At 39.8% G+C, this 21886-nt stretch overlaps 2 protein-coding genes across 2 annotated transcripts; both read right to left on the bottom strand.

Moving 5' to 3' along the window:
* Nucleotides 1–96: 96 nt before the first annotated feature.
* On the bottom strand, nucleotides 97–3287 carry LOC310961099 (carbonic anhydrase 12-like). The gene is made up of 9 exons (XM_083933059.1): nucleotides 3260–3287; nucleotides 2838–2910; nucleotides 2635–2661; nucleotides 2378–2548; nucleotides 2020–2168; nucleotides 1819–1914; nucleotides 1483–1561; nucleotides 1234–1397; nucleotides 97–1127 (listed from the first exon to the last, which is right to left on the bottom strand). The coding sequence occupies exons 2-9, from the start codon at nucleotides 2908–2910 to the stop codon at nucleotides 954–956; spliced, it is 933 nt and encodes a 310-aa protein (XP_083789185.1). The 5' UTR covers nucleotides 3260–3287; the 3' UTR covers nucleotides 97–953.
* Nucleotides 3288–8178: 4891 nt separating this feature from the next.
* LOC310960552 (uncharacterized protein) lies at nucleotides 8179–20056 on the bottom strand (the record flags this gene model as incomplete). The annotated part of the gene is made up of 16 exons (XM_083932272.1): nucleotides 8179–8349; nucleotides 10243–10406; nucleotides 10491–10560; nucleotides 10672–10725; nucleotides 11447–11536; nucleotides 12144–12298; nucleotides 12530–12706; nucleotides 12804–12833; nucleotides 12911–13016; nucleotides 16899–17062; nucleotides 17694–17760; nucleotides 18273–18362; nucleotides 18453–18604; nucleotides 19004–19180; nucleotides 19269–19301; nucleotides 20050–20056. The coding sequence occupies 16 exons, from the start codon at nucleotides 20054–20056 to the stop codon at nucleotides 8179–8181; spliced, it is 1707 nt and encodes a 568-aa protein (XP_083788398.1).
* Nucleotides 20057–21886: the final 1830 nt, after the last annotated feature.

Genomic DNA, 21886 nt, shown 5'->3' on the forward strand with positions numbered 1-21886 from the left:
AAACACGTCGATGCATTTGTTTCACATTTAAGTAAAACTAAGAAAAAAGATCTTGACAGCAAATCAGTTTTATTTAGACACACACGATCAAGCGGTCACAGTTCTGTTACATGTTTAAGTAGCACAACGCAAGGTTAAAAAGGAAAAAAAAAATGTAACTCCTATCATTGAGATGAGTGGTGTTCATTCAAGAGACACGTCAATCCTTCATTACACCCACTGAATGTTCAGCCTGGCACATGTGCACGTGCGCATTTCATCTACACTGATGGACAAAAAATTAAAAAAAAGCAGCAAACCAGTTGAAGTCATTCTCTAACAATCATTGGTACAGGCTTGAGTTTTAACTTTCTAGATAGATACATGCCAGCAGATGTTAATGCAACTAAACACTGTTCGGGTACATTTCTGGATTTCTGAAAACAACCATTATTACCCAGTCAGTGCAAATGCATTCATTTATCCAGGCACCGGAGAGCAGCTTTGGCATCCCACAGACGGACGGGAGCTGTGCCTCAATTCTCTCATACAACATGCTAAATCCTTGTGTGCAACATTTTGACAAATCTTTGAAGCAAGAGGTGCAATCATGCATACAACACATTTAAAACCTGATTACTGATAAATAATTGTTTTCAGAAACAATATGACGGACAACCGCATAAGAGCGAGGCCGCCGTCATCACATTTATTAGGTTTTCACAACAATATGCAGTTAATGCTCAATTTTGCTTGGATGTAGTTGTTTGTTCGTACTGCTTCCTGCATTTAAGACACCAGTGATGGGTAGTTTAGTGCATACTTTATGTATTAAGAACATGGACAATGCTTAAGTCAGGAAAACTACATTAAGGGGGAAGGTGACTTATGATAATGAAAAGGGTGTGTCCTAATTGCAAACAAGTTTACCAAGAACACCCTACATTACAGTGACACTACAAACGTTCCTGCTCTTAACTCTTCCCCAGAATAAAGCTCAGAGCCATCAACCCCAGAGAGTAGCAGGTTTTGGAGGAAGTGCTGCCCGATGTTGTGACAGGTTGGTCCGGCTGGATATTTCTGAACACATTGGTCATTGGAGGTGTTGTGGTGTTGCCGATGTGTACTGTTGTGCTGAAGCGGTCAATCTGGAAACAAGACATGAAGCACTGTTAAGGCATTTGTACTGACGGTTCCTGGACAGTGTATTAATAAAAGGCACAGAAAGGACAAAAATAAAGTTAAAACACTCACCACTTCTTTGCTGACTTTGATCGTTTCCTTAAACACAGTCCAAACCACAGCCTCGTTGCAATTGGGGGTGGTCAAGGAGCCAAGGTAGCGATAATACTTGGTGCGATCCACCCCGACCAGGAGATCATCCAGCGATACTCCAGGTGCAATTGTAGCCTCGTCATCTGAGGGCAGAAACAACCGCTGAAGGGACTGTAGCCGACACATTTCATTCAAAATTCTAAAGTAAAGAGCAAAATATCTCCTTACTGGCGCTTTTGATGCTGGCCAGGTAGGAACTCAAGGTTTGCCAGCTTGCAGGTTGGTCAGTTGCATTACCTGACATTACCTGAAAAGGGCACACATTGTTATTATTAATCTTATTGTTAGGCTCAACTGTTTTTTCCAGCTCTTTGGAGGAACAAATTCTCCTATTAGGGTTGTGGCATAAATAAATAACTGTTAAATCCCACATGATGAAGTCAGTGCCCAACAGAAACAGGGTGCAAAAATAAATACAATTTACAGTCAAAATGCAGCTGGTGCATAGAGCAATGACGTTTGAGACAGGAAACTTTTAACATTTAAATAAATCTTTGTTTTCACCTCAATAAAGAAACCAAGAGCAGCAAGTCCTGTGGAGTCTGCAACAGCCAGACTCGTGTCTCCGTTATATGATGCCTTGCTGTTTACAATGTGCAACTGTGGGAAGTGAAGTAAAAAAAACAAAGAAAAAGAAAAGATATTTCAATAGGAATATAAATAAAATACATAAAACTGATCATGAAACGAAAGAGTGTGCGCTACCTCCATGGGATAGCGCTTGCCATTCACAGTGTGCTCGGAGCCGGGCACAGAGGAACCGTCTCCCCAGTGCAAGTGGAACTGCAGGCTGTCGTAGGCCTCGGACAGCCCTCCTCCTGAAATCTTAACACCGCTGCCCAGGGTGACTTTGACTGGAGGAGGGTGGGGAATAAAGGGCCACCTGTCACTTGTAAGATCAGAGGAGGACTAGAAATTCCGTATCCTTGGGATGCCTTCAGATAATTATGACTTAATCTTTGAGAGAGAAAAAAAACACTCCCTTCTCGCATAGTTTGATGTCATTAAAGCATCTGGGGCTTTTTAAAAAAAAACAGTTTCTGCAAAGACCCGCGCCACTCACCTGTCTTGCCAGTATTTGTGATCTTTTTCAGGGCGGATGTGCTGTTGTAGTTGTAAAAGGTGAACGCGGTCAGGTTGGTGTCAACTGTGGCAGATGATGAGATGATGTTGACGGGCGACTGTCGGCTGCCATTGCAATGTTGTCCAGCAATGGTTGGCCAGGTAGCGTCATCTATAAAACGGGAACAAGAGTGTTAAGTAGCCGAAGAGAAGGAGCGGTTAAGATGTTATTGTTAGAGATTATGGGAGGTTACTCACTGCAGCTTGAGTCGTGATAACACCACGCTGATGAAGGGTGGGGAGAAGAGAAAGCATTTAGTTAATCTCACTCAAGGCAGTCTACATGCGCACGGATTTCCCAAGCAATCAGACTCAAGATGACTAAAATAAATAAATAAATAAATAAATAAATAAATCAATCAATCAATCAATAAATAAATAAATAAGGGTCAGATACTTACCGACTGTGTTTGAGGCGCAGTGGGCGCTGGGCACGAGGACGCACACAGCGACCGCAAGTACAAGCCAGTTCATCTAAAATGACACAAAAATGCGCTCACCATTTTTTCCCCCCACCACTAAAACAAATGAGAACCCACATAATATCCACGACAAGAAATTGCAACAGGGCCATGAAAAATACACGGGATTATTTGAGCCACAAAACAAATGCGACCATTTCGCAAAATACGCATTTGTTCAATTTTAAATGACTTTTTTTAAAACATTGAAAATAATCAATCTAATGCAGTCTTTTTGAATATGCTACTCTAAAAAATAAGGTTAACAGAGACAGTCAACTGCGCAAAAAAGTAGTCCGTTTAGACTGCCCGCATCTTTCCGCAGCAGCTGAATCCAGTTGAGATTAACAGCCGGGGCTTACCTTTGCGCACCTGCAGGCTATCTCCTCTCTGTCTGCAAACAGCTGTGGAGCCTCATCCTTCCTCTTTTTATTCCCTCACCGTCCAGCGGCTCCTCTGACACCGCCTCTACACGGTAGGCCTTAGGGCTTTACCTCACTGGAAGAATGTGTTGGGGCTGATAAGCAAGGGAGTGTGTGTTTGTTTGTTCAGTGGAAGTTTTTTGTTGGTGTTGTTTTTATGTTTTTTTTTTGTTGTTTTTTACCAGTTATTCCACTTAATGTTAGATCCATTATTTCAGGAAGTATACATCTGCCAGAACTGCTGTTATATGTAGCCCCTAATATACATTTACACCATATGCACTATACCACTCAAACTGTGGTATTTCTTTCTTTTTTTTTTTTTTTACCATTGGTGCTACTCAGGCTCTCTCTGGTGGTACTTTAATTACTAAATTAATATCATACTCAGAAAATACATACACTTTTAGGATCCTTGAAATGTCATTTAAAATAAGTTTAGCATTTCCTGGCATATTTTTGTGTCTGGAAAGTTTACAGCAATTTTCAAAGAATTTACTGCCCCTTTGCACGCCTAACTGTGATAGGTTTCCTACAGTGCCTCAACGACATTTTAAGAATGCAAGGTAGTAGCAACATAGTAATTACATGTTTGAAAACAATGACATACTACTTAAAATACTTACGTTGGCTTATAAGCACTGAATGGTTTAGGACCAAAATACATTTCTAATCTTCTGCTCAGCTCCGAACCATCCAAACAAACTCCCAGAAAACTGCAGGTCTGCTGCAACTCTTAGTTCCTTAATCCAGAATGAAGACTTTTCTGTTTGCCACTGATTTTCAGCAATCTGCACTGCGACTTCTGTACCGGTAACCACCTTTTATGTTTTAAAAACGACATTTTATGCATTTTAAATCTTTTATATGTATTAATTGACCTTTTATAAATGTATGTTTTATGTGATATTTCTCCCAATGCTTTTAATGTTTTACGTGAAGAACTTTGAATTGCCTTGTTGTTGAATTGTGTTATACAAATAAACTTGCCTTACCTTGAGATGTCAGACCTGATGCCCTTTCCTACAGCGTGGATAAAGACAGTCAACAATAAATAATCTTAAGATTAGGAATAAACCTTCCTGTCTGAGCTTAATAGTGTAGATCTAAGCTACTTTACTTTAACATTGGTCTTAGTGTCGGCACTTGAGAGAGCCTGATATTTACTGAGGTGTTACGTCATGTACAAACTTTGAGAACCACTGCACTAGAACATATACAGTACATGTAAAACTAAAAATACCACCTTGCAGTTGTCTACCTCAGCCAACCAGTCCCATTGCACTTTACATCCAAACTGTCAAGACTTACATAATAGGCCTATACCTGGAGTTGAAGGAACTTGATAAAATGCTATTAAGTGTATTTTTGGATGAAATGTGGATGCTCCACACAGACCTTCATAATCACTGCATTAATTTTGTCCATAAAGCTTTCTTGTGAGTGACTTTGACCTGCAAAATCTATTCAGTTCACACCTGAGTCCAAGTAGACATACAGTATGTGCCAAATATGAAAAGAAAAATCCCTTGAGACATTTACGAGATAACACGTTCAGGAAAATGGGATGGATGGATGGATGGACAGACAACCCCAAAACATAATGACTCCGGTTAAAGGTTAGACACTGACCTCAAATGGTTATGGTTCGGATTGGGTTGCCAGGCAACAAGTCTTACAAGAGTTTTTGAAAGATTTTGCAAATGTAGGGTTATCTACAGCACAAAATCCCTAATGTATGTAAGAAAAATCTTTTGATTGTACACTGCCATGGTTACATCCGCAATGTCCGTTTGGGGAAGCAGACCCAAGATTTGAAGACATCAATGACTTATCACCTTTTGACAGTTGTTTATTTTCACATCCAGCAGTTACGGAGCAACATTGTTATTCATTTAGGTTGCCACCCGGTGAAGTGTATTCACCCTTTTTCTTTTAACTAATCTAAACATTGGACCCTTCCACCTCCTGCAGGAAATATCTAACCCCTTTAGCTGCTATATGCCCCACAAGGTCCATCAGCTGCCTGCTAACTTTAATATCTATGGCTGCAGTTAAGATTAATAGATTTTTCAATAAAAACAGGTGCCTGTGTCCAAAAACAATGCAATGAGAGTGGTGAGACTAAACCAAAACAGTAGGATGCGTGTCAGACAGTTAAACAAAGCCCTGGGGTTGTCATTAAATGGACATTTAGTTCTTGAGTATAGTCCCTTGGCTTCATAGTTCTTCCTGGAACTATTACCAAGAAGCACAGATTACGGAAATGGTTCAAAAAAATTTAAATAGTGTGTGTTCTTTGACAAAAAAATCTACACTCAACTGTACAACGGGAAGTCCCATTAGTCACTCTTATCCCATACCACCACACCTCCAGACAAAAAGTTGCGGTTGGGCCACTCCTTCCAATCTGTCCAGTGCTGCACTCCTATGCTTGAATAAATACTTATTTTGTCTGTGGTCATTTTAAACACGACGTTTAATTGTGAGCATCTAAACTAAAATAATAAAGAAGTTAACAAAGAGTCCCTCTGTAAGACAGGGCCACACATCAGCTAATAACGCATGACACGCCTTAGCTGATATCGTACATTACTTAAAGGTCCCACATTATGCTCATTTTCAGGTTCATACTTGTATTTTGGGTTCCTACTAGAACATGTTTAAATGTTTTAATGTTCAAAAACACATTTTTCTCGTACTGTCTGTCTCACCCGTATTCACTCAGTCTGAAACGCTCTATTTTAGCGCCTGTTTCTTTAAGACCACCTCCTGAAAATGCCCAGTCTGCTCTGATTGAACAATAGTTTTGCATTGTGCTTCAACCAGATGTAGTTTTGGCGCAGTGCCACAGTCATATACAAAAGCAGATTTTCTTAACATACATATGCAAAGGGACAATCATTTTTATAATGCATATGAATGGGGGAGAAAAAAGATTGTATACTTTTCTTTTTTTTTTAAGTTCATGCTCAAGTCTTTCAAGTTCTGACACGAGTGAGCTATCAGGCGGCCAGTCCATCTTCAATCCTGTATAAAGTGGATTTAAAGGGGACATGCACTTATTTACAGCGTCATATGTATTTTTAGTTTCTTCTAGAACAGGTTTACATGTTTTAATGTTTAAAAAAGTTTTTCATTTTTTCATTCTCTCAGTCTGCAGTTGGGACCTTTAATGTAAAACAAATTCCCTTAAGTTTGCAATGAATCCGATTACCCAAAAACAACTGACACCTGGTGGACCTGGTTCCAGATAGTAATCACTCCACAGATCCCCATATGACTCAATACCCTGCGATCTCAGTCGAGCAATTTACCACAAAAAAGGTAAAATAGGTTTTAGCTAAACAGCGCAGCCACAAGTATTTTAGATTGTTGACAGAGACAGATCTGGCCTAAATAGAGAATCCTTACTGTCATTCAGATGGTATGCTACTAGTCAGCATTCAAAGTTGAGTAGCTACTGTAAAAAGTAGTACAATGAAAACAGAAGACAAATGAGCTGTTTCTTTTTCTCAGATCATCAAATGATTTGGACAATGTGTCAACGTTTGAATAAAGTCAATTTAATTCACATTCAATTATCATATTTTACTGGAAATTAATTTCCCAGTAATACATATAAACATGCAGAACCTTCAGGTGAAAACACAGCTGTGCGTCTGCTCACTTTAAGTAGCAGGGGCAAATCTACCAGGGCACCCCAACTGCCACCCCAGTAAAAACGTGTTAAAAGGCAGTTTCTGAATATGTGATGTGTGCATTTCTCTATGGATTTAGCATTTTGATACTTTCACAATATTCATATAGACCGGTTCAAAGTAAACTAACAGTCTAAATGTGTCCAAGTTTGATTCCTGTTGCAGTTACAACAGACAACTGACAAGAAGTTAAGGACCCAGGCTATTGCCTAGCAATGGGATTCTGTTGAAAAGGTCTATAGCACCTCAACCTGCTTTATAATAATGATAATTAAAAAACAACAACACAGGAATCACTTTTTAAAAACAAAATAACACTTTTAAGCAAAATTTTAAGCAAAATTTTATTCTTGACCACATGTAGACAGATACACACCTGCCATCAGATCACATGATTTTTCAGCTGTTATGGCCAACATTAGCTTTAGCTAACAAAAGCAAATGTTTTAACATATCCAGCAAACACGAAGCAACAGTCACATTTATTCAGCCCCTGGTCAAATGATGAATCCTATCATTCAAATACTCACTATATTCTCCTTTAGCTTGCTACAACAGATGCTTGTTTGTTTGTTTTTGGTAGCAAGCGGCTCATTTTACAAGACGCTGCTGCTGCTATGCAGGTTGCATAGCAGCAGCTTATTAGAGCTTGTTTGTGCGAAACAGCCACAAATGCTGAGGATAACATTTAAGAAACTCAAAACCGTCATAGAGATTAGTATATATTTGATGATTTTATATTATATCTTGTCTAAAGCGCGTGTGCATTCATACTAAACTAAACCTCAGTTTTCCCAACGAAAGCAACACCACTGAGCAGTAGTGGGGTTTTTTTTTTCAAGCTACTTTGTGTGTGTTTATATTCTGTCCTGTGTAGATTTCAATGCTTTTTGAAGTGGTGGGAATACTTTTGACCCTTTATGTTTTATCTTTTTAAAATTCTACTGCCCATGCTGTGATAAAGAAAATCAAACATGAGGACTCGAGTGGTGATGTTTGTGTTCCGCAATGAGATTTAAGAGATTAAATTGCATACTAAAAATGTTTATGAAAATCACCAATGAAACACCAAGTATTTTGCTAAAAAATATTTGAACAGGCAAGACTGATAATTAGTGCAATAGACTTCTTCACAGCATATGCAATTAGCTGACCATCTCACAAGTTCAAGTTAAATGAAGATGCACACAGACATGCCAGCAGCAGAAGCAGTACGATGGGACCAGGGGCCGTGGATGCCGATTGGGTGGAGTAGATTTTCCTGCTATGAAGAGGCTGCGTAGGCCGAAACACGTCATGATATCCTGCCTGAGTTGGGAACATCATCATCTGGTGGGGTTAAAGTAAGTGTTAGCCTTGATTTGATGTACATAATAAAAGGTTTTAAAGGGCCACTCCTTCCGTTGCAAATTACATCCCTGCACCATTTAACCTGGCCTAGAAAAACCTGTTCTGTGATGGTGAAGGCAGTCAGACAGCATGTCACAATCACTCACTGTAGTAATGGCAACAACGACAGGCTAGCATTTCAACAACGCCGTAAACCATCAAGATAGAATTTACACTTGGACAAAACCAGTCACAACTCCCAACAGTCAAACCCCTCAGGACCTTAATGTGGTGTCACAAGTCAAAATATCAAAGAAGAAGCATGAATCCCTCTCCAGCAGCATCCTCACAGCTGCTTTACTGTGGAAATGGAAACTTACGGTCGGAGAATATGAAAAAAAGTTTAATTTTTTTTGTCTTCTAGTTATTTTAGATTTGTCTGGTGGGGGACTTTACTCTGGTGCCACACTAACCACCTACAGCTCAACACCTCCAAGACAAAGGAGCTGGTCATTGATTTTGGGAGGTCCAGACCAAGACCACGACCAGTTCTGCTAGAGGGAGCTGAGGTGGAGGCTGTGGACTCTTACAAATAAGAGGGGGGGGGGGGGGGATAAACTGATCAGGGGTGCTGGCTCTGGTCGGCATTAAACTGGACTCACTGGTGACGGTGGTAGAGAGGAGGACATTATGGACAATGCCAGCCCCCCCCCTGCACACAGTCATCGGCAGCCAGAGGAGCATGTTCACTGGAAGGCTGCCCCTGCCCAAGTGTACAACTCCTCACTCGGGGGGATATGGAAATAAAGACGACAGAAGGGAAGGAGCGGGAGCCATTCACTGTGCGATTAATAATCTTCTCATATACCTGGACACTTTCTTTTGGAGCAATAACTTTATCCACCACTTAAGTGCAATAATTTAATCTTTCTGCTCATTTCTGTAATATACAGTCACACATATTATATCTTATGCATTTCCTCTACATTTACCTTATCTAATTTAATTTGCTGTAAAATTTTATTTTACCTGTATTCTTACATCTACTTCATATATATTTAGTGAGATAAGAGTTTATTGGTTGCTTTTTTTTGTTATACTTCCTGCATTTATTTAGCTAAGAGTTTATTGTTATTTTATACTGTAATCTTTTTTATACCTCCCTTGTGTTTTTGTAAGCTGCTGGAAATTCAATTTCCTTGCGGGAGTCACCCCAAAGGGATCAAAAAAGAGAAGTCTAAGTCTCTAGTCAAAGTCTAAAAGAGTCATACTGAGAGACATTGGATATCTGCCATTTCGAATCTAAGCTAAGCAGGGAATCACCTGTTTTCTCAGCAGGTACAAGGAAACTGAAACATTTGTTTTGCTTTGAACTCCAGCCCATTGAATCTGACTGACATTAAAGTGATGATTTGTAGTTTTCTTCATGTCTATAATTGGGTGAACTGTGTCAGACCCAAAGCCCTTGTTCCACATAACCTCCCATGGTAAATATGCCAACAGGACTGAAGAACAAGAGAGCATGTTTAGACAGTGTTTTACTGTCCAAACATGCGGACTGGAGATGTTTTCAGTGGCATATTGCGAAGTAGGGAAGGGCCTCCAAAAGTGTTTGTAATATTGGATTTGAAATCTCTGACATGCACACGTGGCATCATTGTGTGTATCACTATTATCTACCCCTATGCTCATCGTAGTTATGTGTGATTGTCCTGAGATACTGTACCTTGGAACATACAGTTCTTTATAACTTCCCCCCAGGATAATGGGCTGCCATTACAGGAACAGAAACGATTGTTTAAATCTCATATTTGACCCTTGGACAAGTGTCAATAGTTCCGAATTATCTTAGAATAGAGTTGCATGCAATATACATTTATAAAAAGCACGTACCAGGTTTTGGTCCACCTTTACAGACTCTTTAAAGACTGTCCAAACCACCGCTTCGTTACATGACGGGGTGGTTAAGGAGCCGTCGTAGCGGTAGTATGCAGCTCGGTTCACGTCACCAAGCAAGTCATCGATAGAGATCTCTTCTGTGAACTTAACTTGTGAGCCTGCATGGAAAAAAAAAATGCACAAGATGTAGTGCCACATTTGGTGCTTTTAACCCATGCCAACAAAAACATGTGTGCACTCACTGATGTTTTGAATAGCTGAAAGATAACCGGTCAGTTTTTTCCAGGCCTCCATATCCGAAGAGGGTTGAGTCTTCAGAGACAAACATGGTGAATGATTAAGGCACATTTGTACAGGAGTTCAGGTATTGTGCTACGATAGGAAAAGCAAAATGTGCTGCTCTAAGAAAGCTACACCTTTTACCTCATGATGATCTGAACTGCTGCTGCTGCTGCTGCTTTTGGTAGTATCCGTAGACTAGAAAAAAGACATAGCAAAGAAGTATATAGCCACAAATATTCACAAGTTATACATTTGGACTTGCATGAATATAACAAACCAAAAACGAACGAAAAATAGGTATAGCCCTCACCTGCTAATTACAGGTGAGATCACTGTAGGCAAAAGTCAGGCCACACACTACTTTATGAAATATGTAGTAATGACAGGTGGTTGGCCCAAGTTACTGTTAATTACTTGCAACTTGACAGATGACTCAAGACTTGACTTGGAAGTTACGGAGGTAAAATTGTATATAACATTTAAATGAATCATGCTCTCTCCCTCACTTTTTCAAACGTGAGTTGCAACCTGGTTGCATCTACAGTAGGTGCTATGTGCCAAGAAGCTGTTTTGCTTGACAAGAAGCTGTTTGGCCTTCATAGTAATCTGTTTTGTACTAACCTGAAATAAAGGAGTTAGAGCTCAAACTACCAGCTTAACTTAAAAGACAAATGAAATGTTGTCCTTCAAAGTTTATAGTTCTTCTGTTTTCAGTTTTACTGCTAAGCCGTTTCACAACCATCAGCAAATTCTTTGAATTGTCGGTAGCGCCACCCTTTCTATTGTGCATTGCTGGAGGATAGTGTCCATCAACAGCAAACTCTATTCACCAGTAGTCATTTTTTCCCAGCATGGAGACACTGTACTAATTTTAAGCAGGTTTTAAATGTGAGTCGTCTAATGCACTGAATGATACCTCAATAAAGAATCCCAGCACTGCCAGACCATCAGGAGTCTGTATCGCCTCATCCAGAGTGAGATCCTTCCTCTTGTTCACTATGTGCATCTGGACAAAGACACAGTTAATGACATTAAAGTTGGAAACTTTCCATGGGAATAAACCTGGAGTTTACTAAATATCCCTTTTTTTAGAGAGAGCGGGGGCCCTTCATTTAAAAATGGGACTTTTATTTAGAGGGACGGGTCATTGAACTTAATTTTTGAATGGGTGGGTTTGGGGGAAGAGTAATTTTTGCTCAACATTCATGTTTTTGTTGTTCAATGAAAGAATTGTTTGTTCAATAAAATAATTCAAACTTGATAAAATTCTTGTACAAATAAATCTTTTGAAATATGTTTTTTTAATTGTATTATTTTTCATGGATGTCTGCCTATGACATATTATATATATATATATATATATATATATATATATATATATATATATATATATATATATATATATATATATATATATTATATATTGTCTGTTTTATAGAGTTTATATCTATGTTAACATCTTATTTTGTCTATTCCCATAAATTCCGATTAAAAGTTTCCAGTTTGGAAATTTGCTGCCCCTTTGCAACCCTAAGTACTACTCTGGCAAAAGCTTAGTCCATTAGAAAACAATGCCAACAATGCAACGACAGTAGTTCAATGCATGCAGCTACCTCCATTGGGTATCTCTTTGAATCCATAGTGTGCTCTGAGCCATCAGAGTCATGTGATGCGGAGCCCCAATGGAAATGGAACTGGAGGGTGGAGTAGACGTGTCCCAAACCTCCCCCTGAGACCTCCACCATATCCTCCTCCAGTACACACTTCACTGGGAATTGAGTGAAAACAAGGACAAGTATAAGTTTTTTTTGACAAACAATTATTTCTCTTCAGCTCTATTCCGCGTTGACTTCCATCACTCAGACCATAAAGCGTTCCTCCCACTTTGCCATGACATAGGTGTGGATTAAAATCAGCAAAATACCTCATCTACTTCCAACATTTAGTAATTTTTGCCTCAATAAATAACCACAGGAACAGCTCATATGACAGAACAAACCTGCGTGGCCCGTGTTAACAATGTACTTGATGGCGTGTTTGTCGTCAAACTTTGTAAAGGTGAAAGCGTTGAGATTTTTGTCCGACAAAGCCTCAAGTGTCTCGATGTTGATGGGTGACTGGCGTTCACCGCCACAGTGGGAGTGAGGAAGATGGTGCCAATGAGACGGCTTGTACTCTGATACAGGGGGAAACAGCTCAGGACCACATCTTATAACAGCATTATGACCTTGAAACAGTCAAGTCATCAGATTTATACATGCTCCGATACGTACCACAGTGATCGTCATAGCACCAGTGAGGACCTAAAAAAAATAGAAAAACTTATTGTCAACAGTCAAGAATAAAGTGGGTCATAAAGGTGAGTGGTTTCACAACTCACTGGGTGGTAATGGAGTTGCAGGGGAGGCATACACGTGACGTCCATTTAGAGCTTGGACAGGCCGATAAACATTAGAGAATCCTGCCTTCAAGGGAAAGCGTTCAATCTAAGAACAGAAGAAAACAAAATTTCTCCAATGGATCCACAGAGTGACGTTATTAGCAAAAATAAGACACCATCGACTATGAGACGACTGTTATCGTGACACCAAACTTGTAGTGTTTCTTCTTCCTTCCAGCAGAGTCAAAGGACACATACTGAAACGTTATTCTAAGAATGTTCATATAATTTTTGCTCAGAATTTCACCCCATACAGTTTTTTAAAAACCTTTATTTATACATTCAGGGGGAGAACACTAAGAGAAATTGTGTCTTTTTCAGGAACACCCTGATCAAATTCACACCTGGAAGCTGCGCAGTACAACCTATGAGCCTATGCGTAAAGAGAATGCAACTGAAATACATTTCGCTACTGTATTTGTATCTACATCTCATAAAAAATACTTTTGAAAAAAAAAAAATTAGGTCATGCACCTGCTCAGCCACCTGACGCTGAAACATGTGCACTGTCTTATCTGCTAAATGCTGATGGCTGTGAGATAAGATGTAAAAATAATGTGTCATTCTGCACATATCAGCTCAACTGTCCCGTCACACCGCTTGCCCAGCATTTTCTCTTGTCGTAACAGTCCACAGAAATAAAAACAAGCCTGATTATCAAACATGATTATCAAAACAGGAAACCTGCACGTACCAGTATGTCTCGACGCCGTGTTGTCTCTGGTGACAATCGCCTGCGTGCTTCCTTGATCCCTTGTGTAACAGTTTGTTTGTAATGCCACATGCAATGGCTTATCACTTTGTTAAGGTGTACTGTATGACTGAGAAGTGGATTAATTAAGCTTTTGTCCAGACAAAAAGGTGTAAAATTCAATTGTTTTGGTTAGATGCTTCACTTCCACTACTGTTCACTAGTAAAAGTTAAAAGGTCAAAGTAAACTGCAGCCTGTTACATCTGACAATGAACATGTGCCAGAATCTCACCTCTTCAACAACTTATGACCTCACACTCTACCTGCCTGCTGCCTTAAGTGCTCTCTGAGAGAGACTATCCACAGTTGGTGTGCAGTACATATTCATTTGACAGTTTTTGTTGGTAACATAAATGAATGCCACATGTGGGAGGACAAAAAAACAAACAAAAGTATTCAATTCAATTTCCCTTGCACTGTTTCAAACTGTCATTGTACAGTGTCTATTCAACATACTTTTCGAACTAAAACTGAAAACTCACTTTTTTTTTTAGATATGGTAAACGTGGTAACAAGCAGTTGCTTGTTTACATATCTGGGGATACAGAACAACATTTGCTTTCATTTAGAGCAGTTTGGACCCAAAACTCCGCCAGATGAATTGATTCTCATTTGCGCAGCAAATCCATCTGGGAACTCTCGTTTGGAGATATTTTGGGAAAGGACGAAAATACCGGTTGCTGATTGGATAAACCATCTGTCTATCACCAACATACTGGCCAAATCAACCAATCAGATCAACGAAGAGTATGACGTACTAACAGATTGTTGTGGAAAACGTTTAAAAAGTTAACAGCACTTTGTGTAATGCAAATTTGTGGTTAAAAAAGGCACAATTTCAATAGCCCAGTCCATATTCCAACAGAAGGATCCAAGAGAAAAAGGTGTAAGCGGTTTGCTGAACAGTACTGAACAGTCGCTTTTGATGCGTCATACTTCGATCCGCGGAGAAAAATTGGAGCCATCAAAACCCACGTCCAATCAGCGTTGGTTTTGATGGCTCCAATTTTTCTCCGCCCCAAGATACCAGACTGATCTGCGAGTAAAACACAATGGAGCTTGCGAGATCGAGATGGTCTCACGAGGCTAACCCAAAATGGGTTAGCGGGCCCGAATTAATTGGGTCGCCAAAAAGCCAATGAGAGTTGATTGTAAAACAATTTTGTGATGTGAATTATCTCTATCTAATTAAAACCCTTTAAGATGCTACTCAACCATTTGGTAGACCATATTTTAAGTCACGATATTTTGTTGAAGAATGCATCAAGCTTGACTCAACCTGAATCTCTACCATTTGGTGTAGCTGTGCAGTCCCAGAAAAATCCACTACATGGCACTGTGTCTGTGAGCAGTTTGCCTTTTCAGTGTTCACACAGTGAAAATTCACTCTTCCTTTAAAGACGCATATCTGTGGGACTTTTAAAAGGTAAAACGATTTTGTTGACATCATTTCAGGAGTTGTTTAACAGGATTATGTAATTCGTTTCAACAAAAATAAGTCTTATAGTTCAAAAACATGCTGCACCAAATGGTTGAGTTGTCATTTTATGGTAACGGTAGAGAAGCCAGTTAATGTTGTTAAAATGAGCTACTAATGAACAAAAGGGCTAGTGTTGTTAAAATGATTAATTTGTTATTCAATTACATATTTGATGAAAAATATTTTATCAAAATATTTTGTACCATTTGTTCATATCGAGAATATATTTGAAGAATTAAAACCAATTCTGGTGTTACTATTATTTAATTATTTAAAATTGACTAGGTTTGGGTATAACCATATGACTAGCTTTGTAAGAGGTCATGGTGCGTAATAGGGGTGGGTGGTATGGCAAAAATATCATACCACAATTTTTGTACAGTAAAATCCCAATCACGGTTTTATCATGTTTTATTTACATTGATTTTTAATTATTTTGCAAGTTACGGAACAGTGCAACCAAAGTATTTCCCTCTGTAAACATATAGCCCTAAAAGAGAAAATATATAAACAGACACAACAAACACAAACTTGTGCCAAATACACTGGAAATTTTACAAAGAGCTGCCTAAAGCTGCCTGTTGCCTCTGCTGGCTGCAGTGAGAGTTGACGCCTCACTGTTTCACTCTCAGCAGACCTTTTAGGATATTTTTTCTTTAGTTGGTTGAAAATGTTCATTGTGTTACTATCCAATGTGTCCACCTTATGTGACAGGTTTGGGCATGGGGTGTCCTCTGTGAAGTGATGGCGCTGCCTCCTTGTAAAACACATTAGTAGTCTGCAGCTGCTCGGGGGGCATTTACAGGTGCATATTTTACAGCTTGTTCCACAAAGTCTGTGATTAAGTGTGGACAGATAGCGCCGATGCGACACTATAGTCCGACACACGTGTGCTGTTAGGACACGATAGTTTCGTTTACATTGTCACCCATGACTTCTCGAAGAGAAATCCTCGTCACTGCCTGAAGTTCGTTATAGGTGCATGAGACTGACTAGCCAATAGTGCGATATTGCTAAGGAATAAAACCCTGATGCGTCTGTGCAGAGCAGAGAACAGCAGTGGATAGAATGTTCCCCACAGACAATACTACGACCTCTTATCGTCAACGTGTTCTGATCCTTCACCATCTAATATTGTCATATCACCCACCCCTACTGCTGCCTCTCAAAAAGTTCCCTCTGGCAGTCGCACACACTTTAGCTCAAGTCAATGAGCCAGCATCCAAAGTTGGCTGACCTTCATCATCCTCTCCACCAGAGATGTCGTCAAACAAAAAAATCAAAGACCCACAGACCCTTCCACCCACAACCGGATGTACAGTATAACAACTTCGAACACTTGCCACTTCACTCTTACAAACAGGGGCGATGCAACCTCTGTCCAAAGGGAGTGTCGAGATGGAAATTCCAGAAATGTCATGAATTCCTGTGTATGCTGCAAAGAATTCCTGTTTTACCATCAGAAATGATGTCCATTTTGAGTGGACATCTAAGTGAGCTGCAGATTTAAGTGATATTCTCTGTAGGTTTATCGATACAAATGAACCCTTTCCATTTTACCTTTGTTTTTGTTTGGTGTATAAGGTGATCTGGCTGTCTCAACACTGCAGGTCAATGTACTTGAAACGTTTGAGAGGTCCTTACATTCCTCTTTCTGTACTGGGAGGCATGTGTCGACTGAACAAGTCTTACTCACCAGACTTTTGTTGATGTTGATTGGCTCTTGAAAGACTGTCCACACGACTGCTTCGTTGCAGTTGGGGGTGGTCAGGGAGCCCATGTAGCGATAGAACTTTGTGCGATCTACATTTCCAATCAGGTCATCGATAGAGATGCTGTGGTTTATAGCAACGTTAGTGCCTGGAGAAAGATGTAAAAAACAAAAAAGAGCTGTAATTAAATGAAAGTCAAGAAGATTTAAAAGCACAAAATAAGTGTCCTTAGATTGATGGCACCATCATGAGTGGTCACAACAAAATATGTTATATAATATAAATATGTTATATAACCTCAAACCCAACCTCACCGACTCCTTAATGACTTTACAAATACTTCTAACTTGACCTTCAAAATAAAAGTAGAACGCCAAAATCTGCAGATATACAGTGGAGATCAAAATGACAGAAAAACTATTAATTCTTGATTTATTCTGACACTTATTAACTCACTGTGTTTTTTACAAATAGTCGTAAACCTGCCTGAGCGCAGGAGTGACAAAATACAGCACAGTAAATCTCATGACAGGCCGTGTCACAGCGTCAAAATGTGTTGGCATTGAGCTTGACAGGTTCTTCCACACAGTGCCAACACTTTGAATTCATTGAGTGCTTCTTAGTTTTGTCCTTGTAAAAAAATATTTCAAACATTAAGGTGTGACTCTGCTTAACATCCTGGTTTTTGAGGGAAATGCCTGCTGATGTCAAGTACAAGACACATCAACAGACCAATAACTGCAAATGACTGCATTGCAATAACAATGAAACACACCGACCCATGTCTTTCGTCAGGTAAGATGTGAGCATGTCCCATGGTCCCGATGTATCTCCATCATCTGTTGCCTTTAGGGAGAGGACATAGGAAGAATTCCTTTATTTGTCATGCAATGGGGAAATTCAATTTTCACTATAATTATTTTTCATTTTACACACACACACACACACACACACACAGGCCCGAAATACACACACATGCACAGACAAGACCTATATACATGCAACTAATGGAGAGATGTTAGAGCGAGGGGACTGCCAGTGACCGGCGCCCCGAGCAGTTGGGGGGGGGGGGGGGGTGTCGGTGCCTTGCTTTGCGTAACAGCACCTCGGCAGTGCCCAGGAGATAAACTGGCACCTCTCCAGCCACCAGTCCACGCTCCACACAGGGACTCGAACCAACTGAGCTACTGCCACCCCCAACACTTATAACACAGCTAAAAAAGGTCCCTTATTGTTAGTATCAAAGTGCTCAATCCACAAAGAAATGCACACAGTCGTATTCAGAAACTGCCTTTACCTCAGGCTAACTTGTATTAAATGGTTAGTAATTATAACACTTTTCTTTGAAATGGACGTACGTTTATGAAAAACCCAAGAACAGCAATTCCCTCTGAATCCTCTGTGGCCTGCTGCACAGAAAGACCTTTCTTCAGACTGACTATGTGCATCTGCAAAAGATTACATGGATTAACAAAAGCACGGTCAGACGAGGTACACAGTTTATAAAGAGGGGAGGCAGGTGCGGAACACTACCGTACCTCCATCGGATATCTGTGCCCATCGATCATGTGCTCTGAACCCGGATGATGTTCTGTATCACCCCAGTGGAAGTGAAACTGAAGAGTAGAATACGTCCCATTAAGTCCACCTCCACCCACTTCAACTTCATTGGGCTCCAGCGTGCATTTCACTAAAGGAGGAGAAGTGTGTTTATGTAATTACAGTCTGTGTATAAAGAAGATAAACACTTTTTAAAAAAAGGGTTTCATATTGTAAAAGTAAAGTCAACATTTCTTTCTTTCTTTTTTAGATTTTTCTCAATTTTCAAACATCAGACAATAAATCACACCACCAACCACAAACCCCACAAAATAAAACAAAAAAATTAAAATGAGAAATCAAAACAAATACAGAATATATAATACAATATACAGGAAATGTCTCTTTTTGATGATAATGTACATACAAAATACTGTGTTCTAATCCTGAAAATTAAAATATGCCACCTTTAATTTGTTTTTGGGATTTCTAGACCTGTCACAAAAATTGTATATTACATTCTAGTCTAAGTCCGAGTTGAAGTCTGAACCTGTATGTCCATTGTGTGTGATGTTCTTGATGACATGCGGAGAGGAGAAGTTGACAAAGGTAAAGTTCAGCAGGTGAGGGTCAGTCTGAACATGGCCGGTGGCTATATCAATAGGCGACTGTCTTTTTTCTCCACAGAAAGCGTCAGAGATGTCTCCCCAGTGGCTCGGGGTGTGCGCTGTGAAGGTAAGAGGTAGTCTTAACGCCACATACTAATGCAGACTGATCATAATCATATAAAAAAGTGAGACATTGTCTGTACTTACGGCAGCCAGTATAGCACCAATCACTTCCAGCAGCTGAAACAGAAATAAAGGCGACGTACTGTGAATACTGTACTGATACAAAAGCTTTATATTTAAATTTAACAAGTACTTGTACCAACCTTTTATGCTTCTAATCTACAACATTTCAGAAGGAAATGTACCTTTACTCTACTGCACTACGGTTATGTCCCAACTATAAATACTTTACATATTTGCAATATAAAATCCTAAGCCATATAGGTTATGAAAGCTAACGATTTAATTAGTTATTTGCAAACTTCCCAGCTTGTGACTCCTTTAGAAAACAGAGCTTGGAGTCGGGAGGAGAAAAAGGGAGGTAAAGAGAGACTAAATAAAAGAGAAATCGATTTAAAATGTAGATTAAGAAATATTGGCTAATATACGAGTTTGCCCTTAACTCTTATTTCCAACAGGAGATTCTGATGGCAACAGTAAAACCGCTGCAGTGCCAATTGCTTACAAAAACCTTTTGACTATTAAATTATGTCCAGCAACATCTTTTGCCTCTTTTCTACTCCATTCATGTCCGGACCCCTCAGTTTTATCCTATGTCCTTCTGAGGGGCCTGATCTCTAGGTTGGGAACCACTAAATTTCACCAGTTAAAAAAAGCAAAACGCTGCTCATGTACTAATGTAGGGTTGTTTATTTAAAAATATATATGCATGTCTTCTGTACCAAGTGCATGACTTTTGTATTGCCACTTTCACTTAACTGAGGACTTCTTGCACCATTGTAATAAATATTGAAGGTAAAGATACCCGGCATGGGCCGTGTGGTGGACAGCTTCCACAACTTTGTTAATTTAGTATTGGATGCAATTTAGGTTGCTGCACAAACAGCTTCCAACTTTGGCTTCAAATTAAGAAAAAGGGTTCTTCGCATCCTTAATAAATAGCATCCTGCCTCACACAAATTATAGACAACCACAGGATGCTGAAATGCATAAATCATTACAAATATTTCCATTTGGTAGAAATCACATGCATTTTACTCACCGTATTTTACCAAACTCAGACACAGCAGGAGGAAGGAGAGATGCATCTTTAGACAGAAAAGGAAGCCTGTTAGCAACCACAAGTTCTTGCATGGATTTCACAGCCAGTTTAAACGTCTTGTTCATGTCTAAAGTCATTCTTAGATGGAGGAAAACGTCTCCGCATCAGCCTCAGTGATTTCTGGCTAATATACTTCACGCTGACCTTGTATGGGACAAGAATATCAACAGGAACTCTGTGTTTAGCAGCCTCAGGTCTGAAAATGGAGTCATCCACCCATTTCATTCAAGCTGAGTCCATCAGTGAACTGAAATCCCATTTAAGTGCAGAATAAACTGAAGTTTTGCCAGAGCACCTGCATCTATATGTACCTAGCTTTCTATAATGTGGAAGTGAATGGAGAAAAGAATGCATGTGATAAAAGTTTGACGGAGGTCCTACCTTTTTATCCAGGCCTGAAGTCCCTTAGGTTTAAAAAAAAGATTTAAAAAAAAGATATTTATATACAGTCAGAATGAGGTGTCATGTAAAAAAACAAACAAAAAAAACAATGTCTGCCCAAGTTCCTCAGTGAGGTGGTGAAAACAGAGTCCCAGGATGCATCAGGGCAGTCATATAGAGCAGGAGGGGCATGCAATGGGAGGGGTGGGGGGCACTGCATATACACAACACTAAACCAGTATGAGGGAGACACGTAACACGACAGGTCTCTTTTCCGGACATTGTGATCAAAACACAGGTTAAGAGTGAGCCAATAATCTGGTAAAACATGGGCGGGGGGGGGGGGGGGGGGGGCAAGTAGCAAAGCTTAGCCAGCTCTATGACACAGGTCCCATGGTTTCTATACACAATGCTGGCTCAATAAGGGTGGAATATGTGACGCCAATTTAACCTTAACCCTAGCCTTAGAAAAATAAATAAATAAAACCTTTGGTTTTAGATGACTTTTTTTAATCCATCAATAACATTTGAACTGCAGATTCCAGCAAATGACCGACTGACACCACTCCTATTTGAACCCCGTGAAAGTGATATCTGATACTTCCTTTACTGTGGTCGTCAGAAACCATAGTATACTCATGAACAAAAGCACAATCCAGATAAAGGATAAACATGCCACTGCAATTTGGGTAACATCCCTTTTTAACACACAGGACACAGCTAGATTAGGAGTTTAATTCACAGGCCGTCCTGTAAACGGACACCGTAGAAGCTGAAGGAGACTCGGTGTTTACACATTGAATTATGTCTGTTTTCAAGCCTTGACCGCAGTAATTGGAGACTCTGTGCTCGGTCACTGCCATTTCTATCATTACACATTGGGCAGCTGCGGCTCAGAGGTTGAGCGGCACATCTTCCATTCGAGAGATCGGTGGTTTGATACCCGGCTCCTCTGGATCCACATGTAGAAGTGCCCTTGGGCAAGACACTGAACCCCGAATTGCTACCTGTGCTGCCCATGGGTGTGTGGATGTGCTGCACATGGGTGTGACTGTGAGTAGTGAGAAGACTAGAAAGGTGATCTAAGTATAGGTCCAATTACATGATTAACTCTCAGCTGCTCAGTAAAGCTGACAGTAATCCTAGGTGAGACAATGAA

Source organism: Echiichthys vipera, assembly GCF_963691815.1.
Source record: "Echiichthys vipera genome assembly, chromosome: 18".
NCBI classification, from domain to species: Eukaryota; Metazoa; Chordata; class Actinopteri; order Perciformes; family Trachinidae; genus Echiichthys; species Echiichthys vipera.